This window comes from Cylas formicarius, unplaced genomic scaffold (genome assembly GCF_029955315.1).
Source record: "Cylas formicarius isolate icCylForm1 unplaced genomic scaffold, icCylForm1.1 PGA_scaffold_5__7_contigs__length_24384050, whole genome shotgun sequence".
NCBI lineage: Eukaryota > Metazoa > Arthropoda > Insecta > Coleoptera > Brentidae > Cylas > Cylas formicarius.
In genome coordinates, this window is record NW_026844341.1 from 3842499 (window position 1) to 3870210 (window position 27712).

At 34.5% G+C, this 27712-nt stretch overlaps 2 protein-coding genes across 3 annotated transcripts in view; both read right to left on the minus strand.

Moving 5' to 3' along the window:
• Nucleotides 1-27712, minus strand: part of LOC132702139 (chondroitin sulfate N-acetylgalactosaminyltransferase 1) — a 464298-nt gene that overhangs the window by 86783 nt on the left and 349803 nt on the right. The window lies entirely within an intron of this gene.
• Nucleotides 5611-7621, minus strand: LOC132702266 (uncharacterized). Its single transcript, XM_060670804.1, has 2 exons — nt 7464-7621; nt 5611-6400 (listed from the first exon to the last, which is right to left on the minus strand). The coding sequence occupies exons 1-2, from the start codon at nt 7512-7514 to the stop codon at nt 5723-5725; spliced, it is 729 nt and encodes a 242-aa protein (XP_060526787.1). The 5' UTR covers nt 7515-7621; the 3' UTR covers nt 5611-5722.

A 27712-nucleotide genomic window follows, 5' to 3' on the forward strand; every position in this document is an offset into this window, starting at 1 on the left:
GCCGATATGTTCCAATTGGTGAGCCATGTAAGATACATAAATTCGTTTGACACAACTGGGGTAAATTTGGCGTGCAGATCTATAAATAGCGATGTGCATAAAATATCGGAATAAGCCTTAACCCTTAAGCTTAACTGCAGTGTTATGTTACTCAATCGGAAAAACAAAAAACAGCTTTTAAAAGAAAATTTCAAAATTCATATAAATAATTCACGTAACAGTTATGGACAAGGTAAAAAAAATAAAAATTTTATTTGAGGATGATTTGCTACTTTTTGTCTCTTGCTCTCTTCTTTAAAATGGGGAAGAAGCTGTGCGATAGTGTTGACTTGTCTGTTACTTTCTAATGCGAAATCGCTAACTTTGTTTGCCTTGATAAACCCAAAGGGAATATTCTTTATAAAATCCAATATTCACAACTATCAACAAACAAAAATGAATTAGACTGGTTGAAGATTGATAATGTCTATCAATATCATTTGATAATTTTTGTCTACGGGATATTATCTACTAATGCACCTAGCTGGTTACGTGACAAATTCACTTTCAGGTACAAGATAATGCAAATTTGAGATTTTTAAATAAGTTATCTCTTCCTTGTTTTAAGTCGACCATGTTAAGGAGAAGTTTCGTTTACAACTCAGTTATTATCTACAATAAGATAAAAGAACATTCGAAAAAACTCTGTTGTCAGTTTCTAGGAAAAAAACTCAACTATCCACTCAAATTAAAAATATGTATATATTTTTTCTTGTTTCTATTGATCAAAAATGCTAAACATTTTTATAATACTTTTTTTTTATTCCCGCATTCTTCTTTTTCGTTCTTCTGTGAATTTAGGGGTGTTTTATTGGAAAATGGCCTTTTTTCTAGGTTTTCCAAAAATTCAGGTACAACGTTCAACATATAATCATTAAAATCATTTGACATTTGATTAGGATCCCCACTCACTTAAAATATTACACTGAGTGTTTGAGCTAGACACCTCAGGCTTAAAAAACATTTTGCTCTTATTAGCCGATATGTTCCAATTGGTGAGCCATGTAAGATACATAAATTCGTTTGACACAACTGGGGTAAATTTGGCGTGCAGATCTATAAATAGCGATGTGCATAAAATATCGGAATAAGCCTTAACCCTTAAGCTTAACTGCAGTGTTATGTTACTCAATCGGAAAAACAAAAAACAGCTTTTAAAAGAAAATTTCAAAATTCATATAAATAATTCACGTAACAGTTATGGACAAGGTAAAAAAAATAAAAATTTTATTTGAGGATGATTTGCTACTTTTTGTCTCTTGCTCTCTTCTTTAAAATGGGGAAGAAGCTGTGCGATAGTGTTGACTTGTCTGTTACTTTCTAATGCGAAATCGCTAACTTTGTTTGCCTTGATAAACCCAAAGGGAATATTCTTTATAAAATCCAATATTCACAACTATCAACGAACAAAAATGAATTAGACTGGTTGAAGATTGATAATGTCTATCAATATCATTTGATAATTTTTGTCTACGGGATATTATCTACTAATTCACCTAGCTGGTTACGTGACAAATTCACTTTCAGGTACAAGATAATGCAAATTTGAGATTTTTAAATAAGTTATCTCTTCCTTGTTTTAAGTCGACCATGTTAAGGAGAAGTTTCGTTTACAACTCAGTTATTATCTACAATAAGATAAAAGAACATTCGAAAAAACTCTGTTGTCAGTTTCTAGGAAAAAAACTCAACTATCCACTCAAATTAAAAATATGTATATATTTTTTCTTGTTTCTATTGATCAAAAATGCTAAACATTTTTATAATACTTTTTTTTTATTCTCGCATTCTTCTTTTTCGTTCTTCTGTTTTAATAACACCTTCGAACAACTTAATTTTTGACAATCAATTTGTAAGATATATATTTGAGTTTACAATTCCCGGTAGCTTCTTGTCCAGCATATCTTTCTTTTGTGGTTCCTAAGTGGTTGTCATTTTTTAAGTACAACGAGTGTATTATTCTTCTGATAGCAGTCTCTTTATCTGCATTTATTAAAGATCCTTTTCCTGCCATGCTTATATTTGGTAACGTCACAGGGCCGCGTTTATAGTGGTATATATTTGTGCTCCGAATGAAGACCTTTGAATACATTGAGAATAATAAATTTCTCATTTACAGAAACTGCGTTTCTGTAAATGAGAACAACAAATCCGAAAACACCATTTTCAAGCACGAACATTTATTAATATATTAATATATAAATATTATTACTCCTTCAATTATGGTTCCTAATCAAGGCTTCAATTGTTATTATAAAGTAATAAATTTACGATTGCTAAATAATAAAAGTATTCTTAATTCAAAAAGAAAAGGTGTAGATGCACAAGAAGGAAAAAGGGTCTATTTTGAAATAAATGATCCTACACTACTAACTCCGTAAATGTTCGAACCATCACACTCATGACATTGATGAAACCTCTAATGCGTAGACATTGCAGCAGCTTCAATTTCTTTTCTCCTGAGTGGCTTCCTATCTTCGAATTTTCATGTCGTCTCTCGTTGTTGGTGAGAATTGATGAACAATATCTTTTAACCGACTCAACAAATAGAAGTCCAAACAAGTCAGGTCTGGGGAACAGGGTGGCCAAGGAAATAGACTTTCTTGTCCGATCCACCTCTGGTGATATGTCTCATATAAATTTTCTAGTACATTTCTTAAAAATGTGCGTGGCAAAAACAAATAGGCAATTGGTTTTAGAGAAAATCATGAAACACTTCAACATTTAGTGGTTGTTCAAAGAAATAGGAACACCAACCTGTGAGGATTGTTGTGGGACCAATAATGCATATTACGCAGACTAACACTTCCAACACTTCTGAAAGTAGTCTCATCTGTCCAAAAATTTACAATGAAATGCCTCTATTGCCAACATCCAGGGACAATGGATCTGTCGGTCGACGTCTTCATCATTTAAGGCTGATTTAAAACCACATAATATGGCTCCACCATAAAATTTTTATATAAAACTTTTGATCCATTTTTAAATGTTTAGATGTGATATACCCAGCCCGAGAGACATTGCCGTCCTACTAATGTGAGGGTCAAATTGCATGTATGCTTAGACATAAAATTCTCGCATCGCTTAAAGACAGATTTGGGTGTCTAGCTCTGTTTATGGCCCGATTATATCGATAGATTTGTAAAAGGCATTTTATTAGGTTTAAGGCCTTACTTATATGTGCAACAAACACAGTACACACAATACAAACTTTGTTGACAAGTTGATTTTTACCATTTGTTTTACCTCCTTACCTATTATACCCCTACCAGAGTTTCTTCTTATTTTTTTGAACTCAGAATGCCTTTGATATTTCGAAGTCACAAAATTTTGAAATTTTATAATTGGGAGTTTTAAGGCTAGAAATAATATATCAAGATACGGTTTGCACCAGCCTATTTAGGTATAATTTCGCAAAATGCACTATCATTGCATTTAATTGTTTTGCCAAGTTGGTAAAAATCCCTTCAGTTGTTTAGGAGTTATAGCTGCTCATTCAAAAAATTTTTGAAACACCCCCCCACCACTTTATTTTGATAGATACCCCAAAAAGTGTTAAAAATCACCTGTATAAAGCATGTCTTCTAAATAGATTTTTTTTTGGTACATTGATTAGTGAAAAATTAATTTTTAAACTTAAGGTAGCCATTGCTCCTCCTGGTGACCATCTTCGCATGATTATCGCAATTCTCTACGACGAATAGTTTTCCAGAGACATCACTTTTCTTTCTTATTTGACCACCCTGTACAATATTGAGGTATAAATGGGATCAAAATGTTTGCAGATATTGCTTGTAATCAATTGTATTCCCGAGGGAAATTAATTTCCGAACACAATAATAATAATACCGCTATCTATACAGGAATAATAGTGGAAACGAAATTATCAGTATATGTTTCTTGTTTAATCTAACGCCATATTTTGCTATTCGCCGCACAACCAATGACACAAGGGTGACTGATATATTTTCAAAGTTAAAGAGTTAAAAAATCAATGGCTAGAAAAAATTATTCAAACAATTTTTGACAATTTCACGTTTTTCATATCTAGAGATTTTGGAAGGTACTAAAAGTGTGGTGGTACTATACTGGAATACTACAGTTTATGTACAAGAGTAGTAAGAGACGAGTGTAATATTTCCTAATGGGCAATACAACAAAGCTGGTCCCTTAGCAACAAAAATGACTTCCTATCATTCTTCTACCTAATTTTTTAAAGAAACTTCTACAGTAATACTTTTGACAAAACTTCTGGATTCTTCCTGCGTCGCTTGTTGACTTCTTCAGTTTCAGTTAAACTTTGAAGAAGCCAGCAGGATGATTGGCGAAACGTCAGCAAGTTCGAATCAGCAAAAACCGACGCAGGAAGAATCCAGAAGTTTTGTGAAAATTATTCTTCTGCCTATTTTAGGGCATTTTTAAAAATTGAACAAACAAATTTGAAATATTTATATCATTAAGAGTTACGTAGTGCCTCGAGTCCATTTTTTGCTTGCACCACCACTCGGATATTTCCATCTTTCCGAGGGAAAACTTCTGATATTTTTGCCACAATTATCATTCCCGATTAGCACTGCATCACATATATTCATCATTTGGGATATTTTCGTGGAAATGTTATTAAATTATCCCTTAGCTTTAGACCATATATCGGTTTACGATTCAAATTAATATTTTTCATTCGAATTTCTCCTGCGCTTTATATTGACTCTGTCTTGCTGTATTAATCTCCAACATCCCCCAACATCTACGATTCGTTGAAGATAAAATTTCCCTAGAGGCAGCAAGTACCTACGGTATGCCGTCTAACTGTGGGACAAAATACATCGCAGAAATAGCTCGAAAATTAGCTACCAGCAGCAGACTTCGACAGTAACGACGTTGGTAGTTCTTGAACATAATCACGAAGTAAGATCCCAGACTAAAACACTTGTATCTACCACTTCAAAAAATCAAAAGTCTCCCAAGATCATCAAACACCCTAATAACATTAACCGCGATGCAGGTAATTATCTCTCGTCCATTCGGTCTCTGTGAAGCGATTACACCACCCAGTAGGTACTAAAGTTGCTTGCTTCAGTTTCAGGTTGCTCCTTGAAGAAGTAATTAGACGTATTCTCGGCAGATAGGCTTTCCTCGAAATTATTCTTAGTAACCGCTTGAGTAATCGTACTAGTCTCCCAACCATCATCCATTCCATGATGCGGCTGGTGGATCGAAACGCCAGATATGGATGCCATTAAACAAATTCTCGCTGCATATAAATTATAATATTACAAGAATATAATACCCCAATATGGTTAGTAAATATTTGTGAATTTATTTCAAGGAACCATCTACATCTGGTTTACGTTCAGTGTTATTTTGAGCATTGGCATTTTTCTAATTATTTTGTATAAACCGCCTAATCACCACCCAGAATCAGCAATGAATCTCGGCATCAAGGCACCAATTTCAGATTTTGTATTAGCTTTTATTTTTTACCAATTGAGCTATAACGCAGATGGCAGAAGCTCATAGCAACACCTCTTTGTAGATGCTAAACAGAAAGCACATAATAAACAACAATCAATATTTACGAATTCTTAATTTATTTCCATAACCCCTAGCAGCAGAAAATTTTAATTTAATGAATGATGGCTACTAAATTCAGTTAGGACTGGGAATATTAATTGAAGTTCCATCATTTTCTGTTTTCCTTAGGAGCCATACTGCCCAGAATACAATTAATAGCGGTTAGTACAATCTCTTCGTTCCTCTCTGGAAGCTTTATCAACTGATCTACTGCACACGCGGGAACGTCACCAAGCACCAAGTCTTTGTAAACGTTGAGCAGTGAGAGCAAATCGGCTACGACAGCCAAAGCTTCGGACTGCAATTTTCCGATATTCGCTATGACCTCGGCGAGGCACAAATCTCCCAGGAAACATTTCTCGAGGTCGCTTTCTATTCGCTTCAAGTCGGTGTACAACGTTGTCAAGGAGGTTACGGCATCCTCGTTGACTTTGACGATGCTGTCCATGCGTTGCGTGGTACATACTCCGATTTCGTAGACTGTGGTGTTCAACGATAGCCTTGCCGCATCTTTCTGGAGTTCCACGCATGTCAGGATATCAACCACGTCTTCGGTGGTGATCGGTTTGAAGTCATCCATAAGCTGGTCCAGCTTGTCGGTCACTACATCGTAGAGTGTATTGGCGAGTTTGACTTCTCCAGCTTCCAGCAGTTCTCTGGTACGCGTTGAATTGGATATGGCGGTGACGCCTTGAGAAAAAGCATCTAGAACTTTTCCGAAAATGTCGACTACTACCTTGAGGACGGTTTGGACTGTATCTTTGTTAGAGCCCAAGGTTGGGGTTGCCTAGAACAGGGGAAAGGGGAAACTTCGGTTCCGTTTTTCTAGAAAAATTAGCCTTCGGAAACTGGTGAAAAATACAAAGAAGTTGCGTTTAAATTATTTTAAAATAAAATTTGAGTACTCCCTAATGCAGCTAAATGAAGTAACATAGAGGCTGTCTTTTTGGATTAAGAAGTTCAATTTCAAAAAATTTACATTCTTAAATATAAAAAGAAATACAAATATCTAGGCGGCAGTTGTATGAATCATCGTTCAAGGACCAAGAGGACAGAGAGAAGAATACTTCATTTTAGTTCGTTCAGATTGGAACATACCATAGTTCATACCATGGAAATAATCGAAACTGGGCTTGCCGTAATTTTTATCCTGTGACTTTTTCCTCTTAGAGTTGCCCTTGCCACAGTATTTTTAAAACATTGAAAATAAACATTATTTGCTAAAGGCATTGTTATATTGTTTCACGATAAATAAAAAATATTCGTGAAATTTAAAAATTATAAACTTTTATAATTGAAAAATAATAATAATTTACGAATAAGATTTCGGGATACGGTTTTCAGTAGCCTATTTTGCACATTTTCAATGCCGTATAAAAAAGTGCGCTTTAGCCACATCAATAGGAACCAGATGTAATAGATGCTATTACAACGAGACCAGGTCAGTCAATATCTATTCAGTCGTTTAGGAGTTACAAATGGTAATTTAAACAAGAATTGAACCACACCTCACCACATTATTTTAATAGATACGTCAAAAATTGTTAAACAACAATCACTGGAATAAAGCTTAACCTTAAATATATTTAACTTTACTTTATATACTTTGTCTTCCTTTGGATATTTTGATAACCAATTATTTTACTGGAAGTGTCTATACCAAATAGTTTTTGTCCTAAAGCATTTTACCAAGCCACCCTGTACAAGTCGTCGTTGATTGCAAAATCAAATTGCTTTTAAATATTAATAACATCGAGCTTTAAAAAGCCAAACCATTTTTCATCAGAAAACTTCTGCTACTAGTATTTTAATACTTTCTTTCAATTAAAGAAATACTAAAAAAGGCTCACCTGCGCAACTAGAAGCAAGCTAAAAAATATCGTGATTACTTTGAAGTTCATTCTCGATGATGTCGACTAGTAAAATGCTTAGCACCCAGTCAGTTTTATGTATTATCAAAAATCTAGATAACACTCAAGTAGCAACTTAACATCATGTTGGCTGCTCGACTATCTTTTCCGTTTAATTGTTAGACGGTTCAGTTCAGATATCCTAATACTTTATCAGTAATTGACAATACTGTTGTGCAATTATCGTCAGAACTCAAACAAAGCCGCAAAAATGTAAAACATTGCCCTCTACAACAGTACAATGTTTACACACTGATACAGTTTTTGGTAAAACATCTGGATTTAAATCATTTTAATTCCATTTTTAATATAAGTAACATTTAAGTCTGACCTACGATATCGAAAATTAGGCTGAAATCCGATTGGTTTCATTTTATTTCCCACTAGACATTGGTTTCTACATCGCCTGTTACTACCGAAGGTCAAGTGGAATCAAAATTAAAGCGAACTTATCTTTGCCGACACTATTCATTGTAATAATAATATAGAACGTTCAATTTTTTTTTAATCCTTAAGACATTTCAATCAAAACGGATTGGAAACTGCCATAAAGACGTGAATGCTGATGTTTTTGAAGACTGCTTCCAGCAAATATCTCCTATAGTCATGGATAACGCCTTCTTCTGATGCCATGAGCGCTTCCTGTATGTCCTCGATCTTTCCATGAACTTGGGTATGGTGTATCATGTTTCGGTCATACTAGGGATACGTAACGATTGACAAAGTGTTCGCATCTCAAAGGCTTCAATTTAGTTCAGCGATCTTATTTTTAATGACCAGGCAGTGCAATGCTACGGGCCATACGTAACATTGAACCACACGTATTCGGATAGTATGTGACATAATCCTACGAAGTAGAACATTCCTAACTTTAAAAAATGTTGTTTTTGACCAGCGTATCATTTCTTTCAATTCTTCGTCACAATCCTGAGCGTTACTTCGAGATAGGTAAATCCTTCGATATTTTCCTCGTTGATATTTAGAGCGGTATTACGCTGTTGTCTGCCTATCCTCAACATAATTGTTTTCAATATGTAGCCCAAACCTTTCACCACATTGATTGAGTATGTACAGTAACCACGAGCTTGCGAGCCATGATTGCGGCACGGTCAGCATAGCGGATATTATTTACTGGCGTTTTATTAATTTTTAAACCTCGCGTGTCAATCTTCACGAAGATATTTTCTCAACCTTAATGTTGCTAGCTGTGGCTATTATTCCATTCTATTCAATTACAATTCTGATAACCTTATCTTGAACAAGGATTTCCTTTAGTGATTCTATTAGCGTTCGTTGGTAGTCGATATATCGGATGAAAACATCTTGCATTTCTGTACAGGGTGAGTCAACATTAGAGTAAAGTTCATTATCTCATTGGTTTCAAAAGTTTTGAAAAAATGGTTAACACAAAACTTGTAAAGATCGTTAGGATGCACAATTTAAAGTTATTTTAAAGTATATAGGGTGGCCCAAAAATACGTGACGAATATTCCTTAACTTTTATATTAATATATAATATACATACCTTAGCGTAATAGTTTATCGAATTGCTTAATGTTCCTAAAAAAATACTAGTTTTCATAGTCATCATTACCTTTAAAGGTAAGATTACTCATATTTGATATTAGCGTTATTTATAGTAAAAGATATATGCAACGGGAATTAAATTAAATGGTACACATGATTTTTTTTCTGCTTACTTTAGAAACCTACAACTTTTCTTAAGTATACCACTTAACGGACCTAGATATTTAAACTTTTTGCAGAATGATTTCCCTCAACTTCCTCAAGACGTTATTGTCATTAATTATTGTTTATCAGAAATTACATTTCTATAACAAGAAATTCGCATCCGACATTACACAAGCCTAAGAAAGCAAAATGGTAAAGTAATAGCGTGTGATTTTAAATACACAGTAGCACAGTTTTATTTTTATTTATTTGTTAGAAAGGCACAGTCCTTTAATATATTTATGATAAGATAAGCAGGACGTTTTCACTTTAACGCTTTTGTAAAAAAGGTGATTCAAGATTTAAAGGTTTAGCAAATGAAGTGTGTGAAACTAGTTTCAAAGCGACGCAAAGCATTTGAATTTCATTTAGTAAGTAACAATAATCTTCTTAAACAGTGGATCCGTACTCGCTCACGTATGTCGGTATAGAGCCAACGCAAGTGCGATAGAGCTTGTTCTAAAATAGAGTATAAAGGATCGAATCAAAAGCCCGTATAAAATCAACGAAAGTTACAAAAACTTTTTCCCAGTTGGATTCGAGGATAAAACATAAACCTTGTCGGTACAGTTGCGTCGGGATCCAAAACCTTACTGAGATTCGGGAATTGCATGTCACACCAAAAGCCTTTTTGAGAAAATTCTCGTAAATAGTGTCGTTGTGTAACTAACTAGCGCCATAGGGCTGTAATTTGTGGGATAGTCAAAACTGTCTTTTTTGTAGATTATATAAATATATTATTGAATAGTGAACACAGATACAATAACTAGTTATCTGGTAGATTTTTTAAAAATTGGTACGGTATTAGATCCATATCAAGAACATTATTGGACTTACATTGTTTTAAAATGGTGTTGGTGACGATTATGCTGTACAGAGAAAGCTCCCGCCAGTCGTAAACGGTTAAATTTCTCTGTTGTTCAAGGATTTCAATACTTAGTTCCAGATGTTGTATGAAAGTTGTTCTTGCTGAAAATTGCATTTCTGTTTTAAATCGAAAATAAAAAATAGCTCGAGACTCGTTCCAGTGAAGACGTGGTTCAGAAGCTGCGGCATATGAGTTTTTTTTTGGAATAGAGACACATAGACTAACCAAATATATCACCAGAACTCCTTCATTCGTTACAATAAAACCGATTCAACTTAGTTGTTCAAACAGTTAACGCCTTTATAATTTCGGTTTCGGTAAATCCTTCAACTCTCCTAGCTCACCTATTCTCCAGTTAAAATCCCCAAGGACGAAGAAAGGCGACTAGTTTCCCTAGTTAGTTTCCATACCTTGGAACACTTCGAAAACAATATCAAAATTTAATGACGGCTTAAAATAAACTATTCAAATGAAAAACGATGAAGACATATGCGCAATGTTAACTACTAACCCCCAGGGTGCTTCAAGAAGTTAATAACGTTGAGATAAATTAAATGTGGTTTCAGCAAAATTGAGCTCCTGCGCCTTAATATCGAAAATGTTGAGAATTTTTAAATAATTATTAGAGGTGGACTCATTGCATGGTTTCCTCGATCATGTGACTTAACGCCGGTAGATTCTTTTTTCTGGGGATATGCTAAAGATCTCCCTACCATACCAGAAGATATGGAAAATGAGAATAACACCGTTTTGGTAAGGAACGTCCGAGAAAATACACGAAAAATACTAAACATGTGTATCCAAGTAGAAGGGCATATTTCTAAAAATTTATTGCTCCGTAATAACAATTAAAAACAAGATAAGTTAATATTTAGTAAACATTAGGCCATTATTTTCATCAAAATTTCTGTCTGTTGCTTTATCTACTGCTCCAACAAAGTTCTTGGCTAATGCTTTTTTTTATCAGAAAAAAGCATAATTATTGGAAAACTTAAACCTATAAAAGTTGTATGTTTTAGTAAGATCTTTCAGAAAAAATAATATCTATGATGTGCCAGTAAAGAAAATCACCATTTTTCAATTTTAAATGATCGAAATATATTCTTTGATTTGCATATATTTTTTACGTCATATTCGAATAACCCTAATATAAAATTTGGGCGATCTAGCATCAAAAACAATTTTTTTTGCAAGTGTGGAAACCAGTATTTTCTTAGAAAAATTAAAATGTTGGAAAAACTATTAGCCTTAGGGTAGGTTATTAATAAAAAATTGAAGAATTGTAGAAAAAAAATAGAGATAAAATAATATTATGAACTTTCCTCTATTGTTCACTCACCCTGTACAAGAAGTTTCATTGAGAGTCTCTCGTGCCAAGTTCTTTAACAAAACCGAAATTTGTGTGTGCTACTCATATCCTAACCCTTTTTAGATATCCTTAGATGAATAACTCCGAGAAATGCCTTAAGTGCGTGACTCAACAGAGTTCAGTCTATAATCTGTATATCTTTTAGGTTTGTTTCCTTTGGAAAAAGGAGCTACTATAGATTGTAAATTTCAATAAAGCTCATTGTACGAAATTCGTTGAAGACAAAATCACTTTTGCCTTTTAGAAAATGCAGATGCGATTTCAGATCATCAAAGTATTTTCTGTTATTTGAAATTATATGTTGATGAGACACCCCATATGTTTGTCACATACAGAAACTTGAAACACGTTAGTAATCAAAAATTATCAGTAGATCTTCAGTTAGTAGACTGAGATTCTATAATGGCATTGGGGATAAGATTTTTTTTAGCAGATAATATTTTAAAGATATTTGAAAAGCATTCATCTTATTTAACATTCCATATAACAAAACTTTACTCTCGATGGGTCACCCAAAATGTTAAAAAAAAAATAAACTAACGAAACATGGCTTTATGTATTTACAAATGTATACGCTTGGTAACGGATTGGGCTTACTAGAAAACTTTACGAAATTCTCTTGCAGCTGCAAATAAACTAGAAAAGAGGTGTTACCTTCAGCGTTTGTTGCAAGGAGAGCTGGATACGCGTGCCTACTCTTAACATTTCAAAGGATCTTTTAGACGATACCAAAATTAACAATTTCTTTTCCTCTGTTTTTTGTCCCTATCACGTAGTTTCAAAAGTAGTAACCATTTGTCTTTTTCGCTTCGTATAACAAGCGTTCATGAAATTTCCTATGCAATTCAGTTCCGGCGATTTTCAAGCACCTAACACCTGATTGTTCTATTGAAAACGCCTATTCTCCCCTGCGGCGGAAGCTATCTTTAATTTAACCCTTCCCGAAAGTAGCTCAGCCTAAATATCTCTGATTCCAACTCCGGCCAAGATACTGGAAAGGGTTGGGTTACACAGCCATTTGATTTGCAGTCAGGATTTCGCAAAAACCAAGGTACTACTTCAACCCTCGTCAATATTACTTCTCCAAGGCGTTCGACGCCCTAGACCACGCACTTTGTTGCACTTTGGGTCGACCGTCACGCAGTTTTCAACCCAATCCTACCCTTTCAACCTCACTCAATAAGTAGTGTTGGAGGAGAAAGGGCATGTAGCATAACGTCAGGCATGTATCTGGGGCCGGTCTTGGGGCCGATTCTCTTTCTGCTGATCAGTTCAGAGCAGGGCTTGATAAAAGCGTTTGCAGATGACAATCAAGTGCCCCGCCCACCAAGAGCATTGGCGATACAAAGCATAACCAGAACATTATTGACGAGCTTCTGAACTTTAGACGTAGTGCTCTGTCCCCACTGGGCGTCGGTTTCTGTCAATATTTCCCTGGATAATGACGAGTAATAGTTTGTACTTGTCATTACGCACCAAAGTAACCTTAAAAACTACCCTTAAAAATCAAATCACCTTTAAAATAATTCTAACTAAACTAACTATCATAAAAGTTCTGCTTAACGACCAAAATATAAACGAAAATTAAATTTGGACCTCCCGAGGATCCTAGCAACATTGACGTTGGTTCGTCGACTAGTATTGGGTTGTTCGGAAAGTCATTTCGTTTTTTTTGGGGAACATGAAAGACAGTTTTCGTATAATGAATAAATATTTTATTAAATTATATATTGGCCATTCTGGTCCAACATCTTTTGCCATCTTTCTGGCAGTAACATAATTCCCCTCTCATAAAAGTTTTGGTCCTTGCTGGCAAAAAACTGGTTCAGGTGGTTTTTGACATCTTCATTTAAGGTAAAGGTTTTGCCATCCAAAAAATTTTGCAGGGACCGGAACAAATAGTAGTCGGAAGGCGCCAGATCTGGAGAATATGGTGGATGTTGCAGTACGTCCCATTCAAGCTGTAAAAGTTTTTGGCGAGTGACCAAACGCATTATCCTGGTGGAACACCCTGTTGATTAATTCGGGCCTCTTCTCTTTAAGTGAATCATTCAATTTGTCCAGTTAATGACAATAGACTTCTGAATTAATCGTTGTATTATCCGGCAAAAGCTAAAAAAAAAACGATTCCTTTGACATCCCACAAAACGGAGAGCGTCACCTTTTTTTTGGTGAATGTTGGCTTTTGACACGCTTTGAGCCGGTTCATCTTTTCTGCTCCATGACCTCTTGCGTTTAACATTGTTGTATACAACCCATTTTTCATCCCCAGTAATAATCCGCTTCAAAAATGGATCATTTTCTTGACGTTTGAGGAGCGAATCACACACGTCAACGCGACGACACAAATTTTGCTCCGTAAGGACATGGGGCACCCACACATCGAGCTTCGAGGTTAAGCCCATGCCTTTCAAATGGCCATAAACAGTCGAATTCGACAAATTTAATCTCTCACCGATCTCTCGTGTGGTTATTCGTCGATTTGCATCAACTAATGTCTTTATCGCATCTTTGTCAGCTTCGACCGGCCTTCCAGACCGTGGTGCATCTTCGACATCAAAATTGCCGGATCGAAATTTTGCAAACCAGTTCTGGCACTGGCGTACTGTTAACACGCCTTCTCCATACACATCCGTCAATTTTTTTCTCGCTTGGACAACATTTTTACCTTTTCTGAAGTAAAAAAGTAAAATATGACGAAAATGCTGCTTATTGCTCTCCATATTTAAAAGGGCACCAACCAAAAACTACTGCGTAGAATTAATAGAACTTTTTCACACAAAAGCCTTGCTCTCAAGACATATAATGGTTATGCGGCTTAAGTGTGAAGTTGGTTTCGAAAAAACGTAATTAAGTCCTCTGACGGGAAAAGACGAAATGACTTTCCGAACAACCTTATAGATAGATTAAAAACACTCTTCTTCCTATAAATCTTGGCTCATCTCAATTAAATTATAGTAAACACACCTTTCTTCATTTTGTTGACTTAAAAGTAGACCATAACCAATCAACCCTAAGAACTTATTATTTAACGAATTTGGCACAAAATAAATTAAAAAACCTTCAACCTTACTATAAATCAAAAAGGGGACTGCTTAATGTAGTAGGTAAGGCACAGAAATGCCTTTCCGGCACTCTTGGCTCGTATGAAGAATGAACTAAAGAGAATCTATTGTTGATTCGATTAATAATCTTCAGTTGTATATAACCTTTCAAAGTACTGTATCCCAAATTACACTGGACTGTCAATGCCTGATAAAATTCTTGGATAATTTAGAGAAGGCAATCGTGTTTGCACATACTAATGCTTTGCACAATTCAATAGTCTCTGTTTCGGAAATTCAAAACATTCAAACAAAGTAACCGTTTATTGATATTTAAAACTTCTCTTTCTTTGTTTGTTCTGTGAAATACTTCTATGTATGTAATCCTATCTGTTTCGGGAATCTTAAGTATTTTGCGATAATCCCGCATTTCGAAAGCCTGCTTACACATCGGGTTTGTGAGTGTCCAAGCCTCGATACCTCAGAACAGGACACTAAATACATAGCAACGTAGCAGTCGGGTTCTGAGGGGAACATTTAAGTGTCTACCGGTTAAGATCGTTTGTATATTAATAAAGGCTTGCTGTATTTTACTCCTAGCTTATTCATTCATAATAATTTTTAGATCATTTGTACCTATGGCTCTTAAAATAATATAAAGTTACATTCAAATAGGATTCACCCAAAAAAATTATAAGTTAATAATATCCTCGCTCAATTTATATATTGCCTAAAACTTGTAAGGGAAGTGAAAAATCTAAGCTTAAGTTTCAAAACCCGCGTTTCATCGCTATTGCAAAAGGCTTATTTTGCTCTACGATCCCTATATAGAAACACAAGCATTTTAAATTATTCAAAAAATTATGTGGCCCTGTCGTTATTAAATTACGACATTATACCCTTGCCTTGATATCTGTACTAAAAATCGGCTACAAGAGCTTCAGAATGCTTGTTAAAGGTTTATTTTTTAGGCTTAAATAACATGCCAGAGTGCCTCAAAAAATAAACTGTATTGGTTGGCTGCGAATTGGAAATATTTGTTAGTATCATCTGATCGTAACAGGATATAGGAATCAATGCTATCTGCGGAAATTCAATAATTTTTCTGTTTCTCATTATTGATTAACCTTGTTTCAACGTAACTTTATTTATGATGCTATTTTAATATATATTAATTTTCAATCTTCTCTTAAAAGTCTAACCATTAACGGCTTTCGTAGACAGCTTAGGCGCTCTTTGCTCACGGCTCAGTTATCCGTATTGCGCCAGTGTGAGATAAATCCCGAAAATTAGTATGATCGCCATTAAAAGGGTTTGAAGCAAATGGTAACCCCACTGTTAAAAAATTAACTTGTATTGTAAATATTATATTTTTTCCTATTATTATTGCAGCATAAATTTTTATTTACTTGATACTAAAATAATTACTATCTCTATAAATTTAAACAATGCCACGTACCTCCTGGTCTTAACGATATATAAAAGCAATGCGAAATAACTTGAAATAACTTTTAGAAAACGAAAAAAAAATGTACAAGAAATTAAATAAATGAATAAATAAATAAATAGATAGATAAAAACAATTAAAATATTGAATTTCTTGCAAAACTGGGTCGCTGGGTGCTTGCAAATTAGTTACTCGTAGAGGTCAGAGTTCTGTAGTGATGGAGGTTCCAGGAATAATAAAGAAAATAACCTTAGGACGCCAGGAAGTAGCGGACCTTCTAGTTGTCTACGTTATTTAATATGCGGTGAAAATAAAAAATTACAAATCGGCGACCTACCGACCTAAACCTAACGACCTAAAAATTTCCAAAATAATAGAAATACACAAAAGACATCCGACGTATTCATGTCAAATACCTATACCCGAGCATTCCAGTAGAAGAGGCACTCTTGCTTATAGAGGAAAACGAAGATCTTCCGCACTACGTAATGAATCTGTCAAGACATTGCCTGAAAAATGCTTACTTTATGTACAACGGAAAAATTACCGACAAGTAGATGGAGCAGCAATGGGATCATCTCTCTCACCTGTGATTGGCAACCTCTTCAGGATTTACTTCGAAAAGAAAGCTATAGAGAAGGTAAATCTGAAGCCAAAACTATGGACATGATACGTTGATGACGTATTTGTTGTATGGCCTTTTGGTAAGGACACATAACGGATATCATCCGTCCGCTTGTTGAACTCCGACTGGAATCCTGCATCCGACTGGAATCGTGCAGACGTTTTGCCAAAATCGCACTTGGCATCTTCAATGCTCGCTCGGGAGGTTATCGGCGGTGCGTGTGGTATTTATACTCTATATAAATATAAATAATAAATATAAATAATGTATAAATACCACACGCACCGCCGATAACCTCCCAGTGTTCGAAGTGTTTTCCAGTGAGTTCCAGTTCCAGTTTGCCAAGTGAGATTTTGGCGAAACGTCTGCAGGATTCCAGTCGGATGCAGGATTCCAGTCGGAGTTCAACGAGCGAACGGATGATATCCCGGAATATAGTGTCATCATATATATATATATATATATATATATATATATATATATATATATATATATATATATATATATATATATATATATATATATATATATATAACATTTGGAATTTCTTCTTATATCGACCGTACTAAACTTATTTGAATTCAAAGGATATCGGGTAGCGGTCCGTGGTTAAAATAGAAAGCTCCTTTTTTCTTTAACATTCAATATTTCGTCAATTTATTTGTTGACTTCTTCAGGAGTGAACTAAAATTTAATGAAAACAACAGGTCAAACTATATAACAGACAATTAAAACAATCGTGCGAAATACTTACAAAATTAGAGTCTACCACATAGTTACTCAAAAACCATACTTTACAGTTAAGGTAAATGAACGAAGCGACATAATGAAACAAACGGATAAACACTTAGTATACAATTCTTAATAATGGTAGGCAAAAGTTGCGCTAACGGGGGTAGCGAAAAAAAAAACAATCAAAAACAATCGATCCAAATAATGACAGGGCATCAAAATAACCTACTCCGTGGATCAACAACGCAACGCGAATACGCTACTCGGTGGCCGAACATTACATTATCTGTGGTTTAACTGAAAAATGTTACAGTATATATTGCTTATTTGTTGTGTATCAGACTTGTAATTAATTGAATCTTGGTTTTTGTTAATATGGCACATTTCAAGAAACAATCGGGCTTTATAATTATTGACACATTGCAAAATTTTTGGATTGCTGTAGTCAAATTCATGTCCTGTTTTTATGTAATGCTCAACCACTACACAAGTATTCTTATGAATACGGCAATCACTTTTGTGCTGTGTTAAACGTTGTTTTAACCACTGTGAGGTCTGTCCAATATAACAGCCTTGACAACCCAAACACGACAATCGATATATTACATTACAGTTATATAGTAGCGGAGTTGGATCTTTCACTCTAGAAAAAAGTTTAGAGACTTTTTCAGTATTATATTTAGCAATTTTTATTTCCTTGAATTCTTTGAAAATATTTATGATAGATTCTGTGAGGTTTTTAATATAAGGTATCTTTCTGTAACACATCCGAGCGTCTGGTTCCTCTGTTGGACCGTCAAATGTGTTGGAGTTATAGATTAATCTCTTAAGTATATGTTTTGGATATCCGTTATTGACAAAAACGTTGATTTTTTTTTTTTTTTGATAACACCTATTTTAGTTTCAATTCAAAATTCTACACACAAATTTTTGGTACCCCAATGGGTTCTCCTATCAGTCCAATAATTGCTACCCTAGTATTGGACCATTTACTAGATCAAATTATACCCAAATTACCTTTCAAATTACCTTTTATTTATAAATATGTTGACGATCTTCTTTGTGCGGTACCATGTGACCAAACAGATATAACCTTGAGTATTTTTAATTCTTTCAACACCAACCTACAATTCACAATTGAACATGAAAAAGACTCCTATGTCCCCTTCTTAGATACCAAGGTTATTAGAACTAACAAAAATGAAATTATTTTGGATTGGTACCAGAAAGAAACTGCCTCAGGTAGATTTATTAATTATTATTCCTCTCATCCACAGAACCAAAAATATAATACAATTATAGGCATAAAAAACAGAGTTACACATTTGAGCCATGACAGTTTTGTTCAAAATAACCTGAAAAAAATTTTCAACGTTTTTGTCAATAACGGATATCCAAAACATATACTTAAGAGATTAATCTATAACTCCAACACATTTGACGGTCCAACAGAGGAACCAGACGCTCGGATGTGTTACAGAAAGATACCTTATATTAACTCACAGAATCTATCATAAATATTTTCAAAGAATTCAAGGAAATAAAAATTGCTAAATATAATACTGAAAAAGTCTCTAAACTTTTTTCTAGAGTGAAAGATCCAACTCCGCTACTATATAACTGTAATGTAATATATCGATTGTCGTGTTTGGGTTGTCAAGGCTGTTATATTGGACAGACCTCACAGTGGTTAAAACAACGTTTAACACAGCACAAAAGTGATTGCCGTATTCATAAGAATACTTGTGCAGTGGTTGAGCATTACATAAAAACAGGACATGAATTTGACTACAGCAATCCAAAAATTTTGCAATGTGTCAATAATTATAAAGCCCGATTGTTTCTTGAAATGTGCCATATTAACAAAAACCAAGATTCAATTAATTACAAGTCTGATACACAACAAATAAGCAATATATACTGTAACATTTTTCAGTTAAACCACAGATAATGTAATGTTCGGCCACCGAGTAGCGTATTCGCGTTGCGTTGTTGATCCACGGAGTAGGTTATTTTGATGCCCCCTTTTTTTGTCATTATTTGGATCGATTGTTTTTGATTGTTTTTTTTTTCGCTACCCCCGTTAGCGCAACTTTTGCCTACCATTATTAAGAATTGTATACTAAGTGTTTATCCGTTTGTTTCATTATGTCGCTTCGTTCATTTACCTTAACTGTAAAGTATGGTTTTTGAGTAACTATGTGGTAGACTCTAATTTTGTAAGTATTTCTCACGATTGTTTTAATTGTCTGTTATATAGTTTGACCTGTTGTTTTCATTAAATTTTAGTTCACTCCTGAAGAAGTCAACAAATAAATTGACGAAATATTGAGTGTTAAAGAAAAAAGGAGCTTTCTATTTTAACCACGGACCGCTACCCGATATCCTTTGAATTCAAATATATATATATATATATATATATATATATATATATATATATATATATATATATATATATATATATATATATATATATATATATATATATATATATATATATATATATATATATATATATATATATATATATATATATATATATATATATATATATATATATATATATATATATATATATATATATATATATATATATATATATATATATATATATATATATATATATATATATATATATATATATATATATATATATATATATATATATATATATATATATATATATATATATATATATATATATATATATATATATATATATATATATATATATATATATATATCAGAACAAATAAGGTGTTTGCCGGTGAGACAGAGAAAAATAAGAAATCGCTTAGAATTTAAAATGTAAGCGTGGAAGTACCCGACTGTGTTTCACTATAATGACGATTCTAAAGTGGTACAACATGTATAATTATTATTGCTTTTATTGTTCTAATAAACTATCTGTAGTATCGCCGCTGTTACATGGCTTTCATTCGCCACAAAAAAATTTTTTAGAAACTATCTTTGCAATTTATCTGAAAAGCAAATTAACACCCACAACCGACTCCGCCCCATGGTTGGTCAGGGCCCTTAATTAAGTTTAAATATATTACGCACTACACTGAACATTCGACCCACGTGGAAACTAACTAAGTTAGCGTTACCCGCGGATATTACATTTTTCGCAAATTAAATTTATGTTGTGCAAATTGGGCTTGATTAAAATTTTACGAAATATTTTTACCGGAGCGATTGGTACGCTGCGACGAGCGCCCGTATCCATATTAATTAAAAGTTATCGAAAATGTAATTTAAATCCTCGAAAATAAATCGCCAGATTAAAAGCAAATAAAATATTTACTTTTAATTTGAAAGCGTTATAGCATGACGAATAGGCCCTGTGCCGTTTCGCACTGTACTACTGGGAAACCTGTCGTTTTGCAACAATTATTAGCGGGATCAACAGCTAACGACAAATTGGGAACACAAGGGACAACAATGGGGTCATACATTTTTGGGCTACAGTAAGAAAAATATCTAATTAAAGCGGGAAGCATTCAGGTAGAACGCTCCACAACTATAGTAACACAAGCCGCAAGGAGAAAGAGAAATATATAGAAAAAAAAGCAAAACAATAAGAAGATGGATGAACGAAAGAGATAAGAAGAAGAAAAAAAAGTAGTTAGGCTAGAATCAGGACAAAAGCTGCATTGGCTTAACAGACAATGTCAAGCTCACGCCGATTATTTTTAACAATATTTATTTAATTAACTGATTGACCAGTTTAAAAGTAAATATCAAAATGAATGTACTAAATAATAATAAACAGAAATAAAAATAAATAATAAAGGAATTTTTGTTTTATAATATTAAATTTAAACAATGGAGACGTTCTGGTCTATTTGCGATTTTTTCTCACCTTAACCTTAAAGATTGTAATATAATGTATACTATTAATTAGATAAGAATAAATCAGCTTGATATAAAAATTTGAAAATTTTTAATATCAAATGTTTTTATGGCAATGTTTGAAATATATTCAATTACATATTTCAAATTAATTAATGAGAACTTACCACTTTTCCACAAGCCTTGCAGAATACTTCTTCTTTTTCCAAAGATAGCTCTAGATGATTTTTAATCCATACATACAGACATGATAATTCATTTTTGGCACTTTGAAGTCAATGATAGTCCACTCTCGGACACTCGAAGAGCAAATAAAATATTCAAAATGCTTGGAAAAATTCAAAAGTACATATGAAGAGGGTGGGATGAATTTCATTCAAGCACAAGCACCATCAGTGATAATTTTCAGTAGCGGTTGTTAAAATCACATTAGATAAAAGCGTCAAACAAGAAAAGGAACGAGGGCTTAACCCTTAGGTAGCGGGCTTTGAAGCCTATAAATAGGAAGTCCACAATATTGCAGATACATTTATATTCGTTTGCAAAATCCCAGTAATAAACTTATGAAGGGGTCAAAATTATGCGATTTTATGCTCGAAAAATATAAAATAGAAAATAATCACTTTATGTCCAACAACTAAAAATATGTACTAAAGCTTCATTTTATGCGAAATATGTAATTTTTTTATATCGTTAATCTAATTATTTCATTCTAAAACGGGTATATCCAAAATATTGGGTTGATATTACTAATAAAAAAAAGATGTTTTTTACATAAAATCCTAACTCTAATTATCGTCATGTAAAATCCATGAATTGTTTTCCCACAATTCCGGACATTTTCTATGTATTGATCCTCGTAAAAGACGCATAATTTCAAGGTAACATTCTTTTTGTGGTCCGTACGACCATGTGGTAAAAATTTGAAGCATTCAAAAGCAAAGCTTGACATTTGATAGAACTTGAAGTGCTTTTTTTGTCTTGGCGATTTTGGGTTCATCCATTGGGACAACTGTGACCATTTTGAGCATATCAGGTTCATCATTGACGTCGTTTAACAACGGTCCTTTTTGTTCAAAATTAAGAAACGGAGATGCCAACGTCTTCAGCCACTTCTGTAATAATGATTCGACGATTTTTGCAACGTTTTCATCAATTATTGGGGTGTCCGGTACGAGGTTCGTCCTCTGCCATCTGGGAACGCTTGTACCACTTATAAACAATTTTGTTGCTGAAATTGGATTCACCATATGCCGTTGTCAACAGTTCAAGTGTTTTTCATTTTGTATTCACACAGCACGTCCAATGCTTCTGTCTCACAAAAAAAAGTAAACGTGCAAACTGACTGAAATTGTGAAATTGTGTGTGAAAGTTAGGGACATAACATAACAAAACAAGTGTCAAGTGTCGAATATACGTAGCCCGTCTAATTACAAAAATCACCTTACTTTTTGAACAGACCTGGTATAACAGGTATTCTAATAAACTGGAAGTACACACACTTTTTTATACGGTGCTAATCACACTGTAGTTCATAGCATAACCATCATATATGTCAAGCATTTAAAAACGCTCTTTGAACAGCTTCAGTGTTATTAATGTGACGCAGTTAGTAGAAAGAACATACCTCTGATGCTGATGCTCAACTCCGGAATATAGTAAATATAATAGCAGCTTGAAACAAACTGGAGTCAGTTGATTACTATTACGTAATACTGACCCAAGGCACTTCTCTAAAATTTATAATTACCGCAAAATGGTCAGCAAGTACCGAGCCACATTCACTGAGTGAGTAAAACTAGTACTATAGCATTTTTTAAATTTAAATGAAGCCCATAAATTCTAAACCACAACATACATTGTCCACATCACACTGGAGTAGTTGTAGTATCCATAGTAATATGGAATTGTGTGTATTTCGCCAAATGGTGGTTCGGAAGAAATTGCTAACCATTGGTGAAGAAGTATCCATTCTGTAGAATTTTAAATACGAAGTGCGCTCGAAGAAGACGAAGTTTATAGGATCTCAATGGTGCTTCGGATGACCATACTATCCTTGCAGGAAGAGCAACTAACGCAATCTAAAGAATTCCTTATAAGAAGTGTGGTTGAAAAAAGGGAAATTTCTTCAATGGTGCTCCGGCATGACTATACAAGCTGCATCTAGGATTCTTTAAAAGACAGAAGAAATAACATAATCTGGAGACTTCCAAAAATGAGTGTAAGCTATCCAAATTACGCATTAGCCGGGCTAATTTTATAGAAATGTTAATATTTCAAATCGTTATATCGAAACATTGAGCGCGTATGACTCCGTAGTAAACTAGACATAGCGGTCCATGACTAATGAGAGTAAAAAAATGATAAAAATCACACATAGCCTACCATCTATACATTTGTATTCCGAAAAATTATAAACTCAGTGGTTATATGTATGTCTATTACCTTCTTACCTCTCAATCTCAGGGTAGTGAAAAAGAGAAGCATTAATTAATTAAATTTGAAAATTATTGGTGAGGTAAGACAATGCCCAGGCTAGTTCACTAAGAATCAAGAAAAAATTAATAAAGTAAAAAAAAAACAAATAGAAGCCCAAGTTGGAAGGCGGTGAAGGCCATATCGGTCAGTCTCGGAGGGTGATAGGTAGACGCCACGTAATTCAAAAAAGGTAAACTTATTAACCCAAATTTCCGGGCAAGGGTCAAAACAGTAAAAAGTGCAAATAACGAAAAAAAGGTATATAAATCTCCACCTAGTGGTAGGTGTGAGTGTCAAATCTCACCTTCAAGTTTTGGCGGTGTAAATGAATGTAAGTTACCTCGATTACAGGGTTTTCTGGAAATGAGGGGCAATGACAATTCTTTTCAGAATCCCTCGTTGAGGAAGATTCCCATTCCAAACTCCAAATAGATCCAAAAGTATGGGAAATCATAAATTAGTGACCAATTTACATATCCCCCTCTTATTGGGGTAGCACTACCCGCTCAAAAAAAGAAATCGGTCACACAAAAGAAAGCCTGCGACAGCTCCAAGCATTAAAAGCGAACGTAGCAAAATTCAAGATGATTCAGGCAACCAGTTTTATTAAAAGACTAAACGGGCACAAAAAATTAGAGGGAAAACGCCACTCTTGCCAACCTAGTCGACCGTACCACAGATGGAGTTCGGTTGTTCCATCTACTGGTGGCCGTATGGCCCGTGCCAAAGAATCGAGGTAGCGTCAACGAGATGGAACTACCCGAACACTACCTATGGTGATTCTGTTGGTGAGCATTGCACGCGGCGGTCTAACCTCAGTTCGCTCCAGACAGAATCCTTTGTAATCGTCCCTAAAATTTATGGAATCGGTTTCCACGGAGTGGATTTAGTGTTTTTAGTGTCCAGTAAGTGTTTTAAAGGTGTAACCGTTGTCGGCCCCTCGGTTTTTTAATGTTCACGCCGGTATGAAGGCCGGATGGGACCGGATGGTCAGCGGGGGAGGCCGTTTTTTTGTTATCGGTCAAAGTCCTGAGAGAAGCTGACAATAAATGTTGGTAATAGCTTTTTGTTAACTGTTGGTCTGTGACCAAAGGAAAAAACTCCTCGACGGATGTTGGGCGTATGGCCATAGTAGTTTTGCCCAACTGTTTGTAAAAAGCAAGGAGAAGAAGAAGACTATCTATGGTGGCGACCGGACAGCTAGTCCCAAAAAATCGAGGAAGAATAGGTTAAAAAATCAAAACAGTGTTTATTAGGCCTCGTTAACGAATACCGAAGCAATGAAAAGCAAATGTAGTCCCCAGTCTCAAAGTGTGACGGAAGGTAATGGTTACGACTTCCTCTAATGCGCAACTAATACTCTGTTTTTGCATTAGTATCTCTCAGTAAACCGGTTGTCACTTAGGAAAAAACAAAGCGAACAATAGGCAACACACTCGATAGCGGAGTACAAGTCCGAAAGTGACGAAACCGAGTCTACAAAAGAACGAATGTTAAAAGCGCAAAATCGACATGAACCTAATAAACAAGAATTTTGAATATTAAGAAATCCTCGCTAAATAGCAAAAGGTGAAAGAAATGGACACCACAATTAATTCTACAAGGTACTTATAAGATTAATATTATGAAAAGAAAATTATTACTAACAAACAAAATAAACCCATTACTTCACAAATGAGCCAGAATTTTTACTTTAAAAATGCTTAATTTTACCATTGCAATGTGAAACCGGCACAACCTTTATTTTTTATAACTTCTATTGGACTTTTAGACATGCTATCAATTAACTCTTTAAGTGTATTAGTTGAAATTTTGGCCCATATTGAGCGCAGTCTTTGTTTGATTTTATTGACACTATTTATTTTTGGCTTTTCCTGATCATATAATTTCCTTACTAATATCTCCCAGACGTTCTCTATCGGATTTAGGTCTGAACTAACTGCTGGCCATTCTAATAACTGAATACCAAAGTCTTGAAACCACTATTTTGTAGTTGCGGCTACATGGATGGTTACGTTGTCCCGTTGAAAAATTATGTATTCGTCATCAGTCAGTGCAATAAATGGTAGAAGGAAATTATTGCTTGATAACTAATAGCAGGCAATCGGTGCCAATTCATTTTTCAAGAAGGCACTTATACCGGCCCTGACCAACTGAACTGAAGCCCCTCCTTTAATTCTTCGAGACATAATTTTTCTGTCAAATCTCAAATCATGCCAATAATACTCACATCCATCGGGATCATCAAGATTGAATTTTCCAAGATTAACCATTTGTTACATATTTTTCTGAAAACTTAAGTGTTTTCAAGACCGGTTTACTGAGATTTTTTTTATATTTGAAATATTTTGATTCAGCTGCGCACTTTCTCAAACTTGGATCACAGTGCTGCTGATGATGCCGCTTTAGTCTATAAGTCCCTTAAAAATGCGCGTTTTACGCTGGAGGAAAACCGTCGACGAATCTCTGTATGTTATTTTTCACTATCGTTTTCGATTACAAACTTCAAAAATTCTTTCACACTTTGAGATCTACCAATAATGTCCGCTACAGCTCTTTGTGCTTTTCCACATTTTTTTAAATTAAGAATTTTCTGTTTTTCGATTGCATTTAATGTCTTACGACGCGGAATATTAAAAGGCAAAAAAAAAGGACTGATAAACCGATTATATTCAATGATACATCTCGATCATAGCTGCCACAAATAATGATACACAAGATACGTCTTCATTTTTCAAAGAAACTTGTACAGGCTACTGTAATACATTTTACAAAACTTCCTCCTCCTGCGTCGGTTTTGCTGGAGTCGAACTTGCTGACGTTTCGCCAATCATCCTGTTGGCTTCTTCAGAGCTTGACTGAAATTGCCTCGTATTTTACTCTGTACCTGCTTATATATTGTTTGAGGGGGGTGTTAATGAGGTGACAGGTAGAGACCTGAGTCCCGGTTAAGATTGTTAGATTATTTATAGATTTCTATAGACTCTTGGATTTTTCGTTGGTAGAAGAATTGAAAAATTGATTACGTGCAATAATTTTAGTTTAATCGACTAAAATTTTAGGTCCGGTTTCGTGGTCATTGAGCCTAGTTGATGTTTTTCGCCCGGTCTCTCCAATGTATTCTTTGCCGCATATGTATGGAATGCTGTAAATTCCTGGCATCTCAAACTGAATTTTGTCTTTGACGGACCGAATATGTTGAGAGATTTTTGGACAAGTGGTAAATCTGGCTTTGACGTTATACCTCTTCAGAACTTTTGATATGTGGTCAGTGATGTTTTGAATCTAAGTAAGGACCACAGTTGTATCATTTCAGATATATTAAAGCCTGAGAATCTGGAACCAAACCTTCTCACCTTAATCGAAAAATGCTTGTCTGGAACATATTTTTCTTATAACGGTCAAATTTTTGAACAAACGTCGGGAACAGCAATGGGTTCTCTACTATCACCAGTCATCGCGAATATATTTATGGAAGCCTTTGAGAAGAGAGCTCTCGACACGTTGCACCTAAAACCAAAATTATGGAAAGAAACGCTAGTAGCTTTTCTTAGATATTTAAACTCTATACACCCTAACATACGTTTTACCATTGAGTTGGAAGCTAATAATAACCCTCCATTTTTAGTTATTCTTATCAATAGAAAATCAGATCTAACATTGGGTCATTGTGATATATGGTCACACCACCTTCCGGCCCAAAAGTCCTCGGTTATCGACTCTCTTATTTACAGAGCCGTAAAGCCATCTATCTCAGTCCGAGTTTTTGAAACCAGGATTAAAACACCTTACCTCTGCTCTTCTCTCTAATAATTTCCACATTAAAGATATTAAGCGTTAAATCAAAAAATAAACTTCACCACAACCTTCAATAGCAATGGACCCGAAAGTAATCCTATACTTGCAACCGTGGTCCTTCGATACATTCAAAACATCACTGACCACACATCAAAAGTTCTAAAGAAGTATAACGTCAAAACCAGATTTAGCACTTGTTCAAAAATCTCTCAACATCGTCGGTCCGTCAGAGATAAAATTCT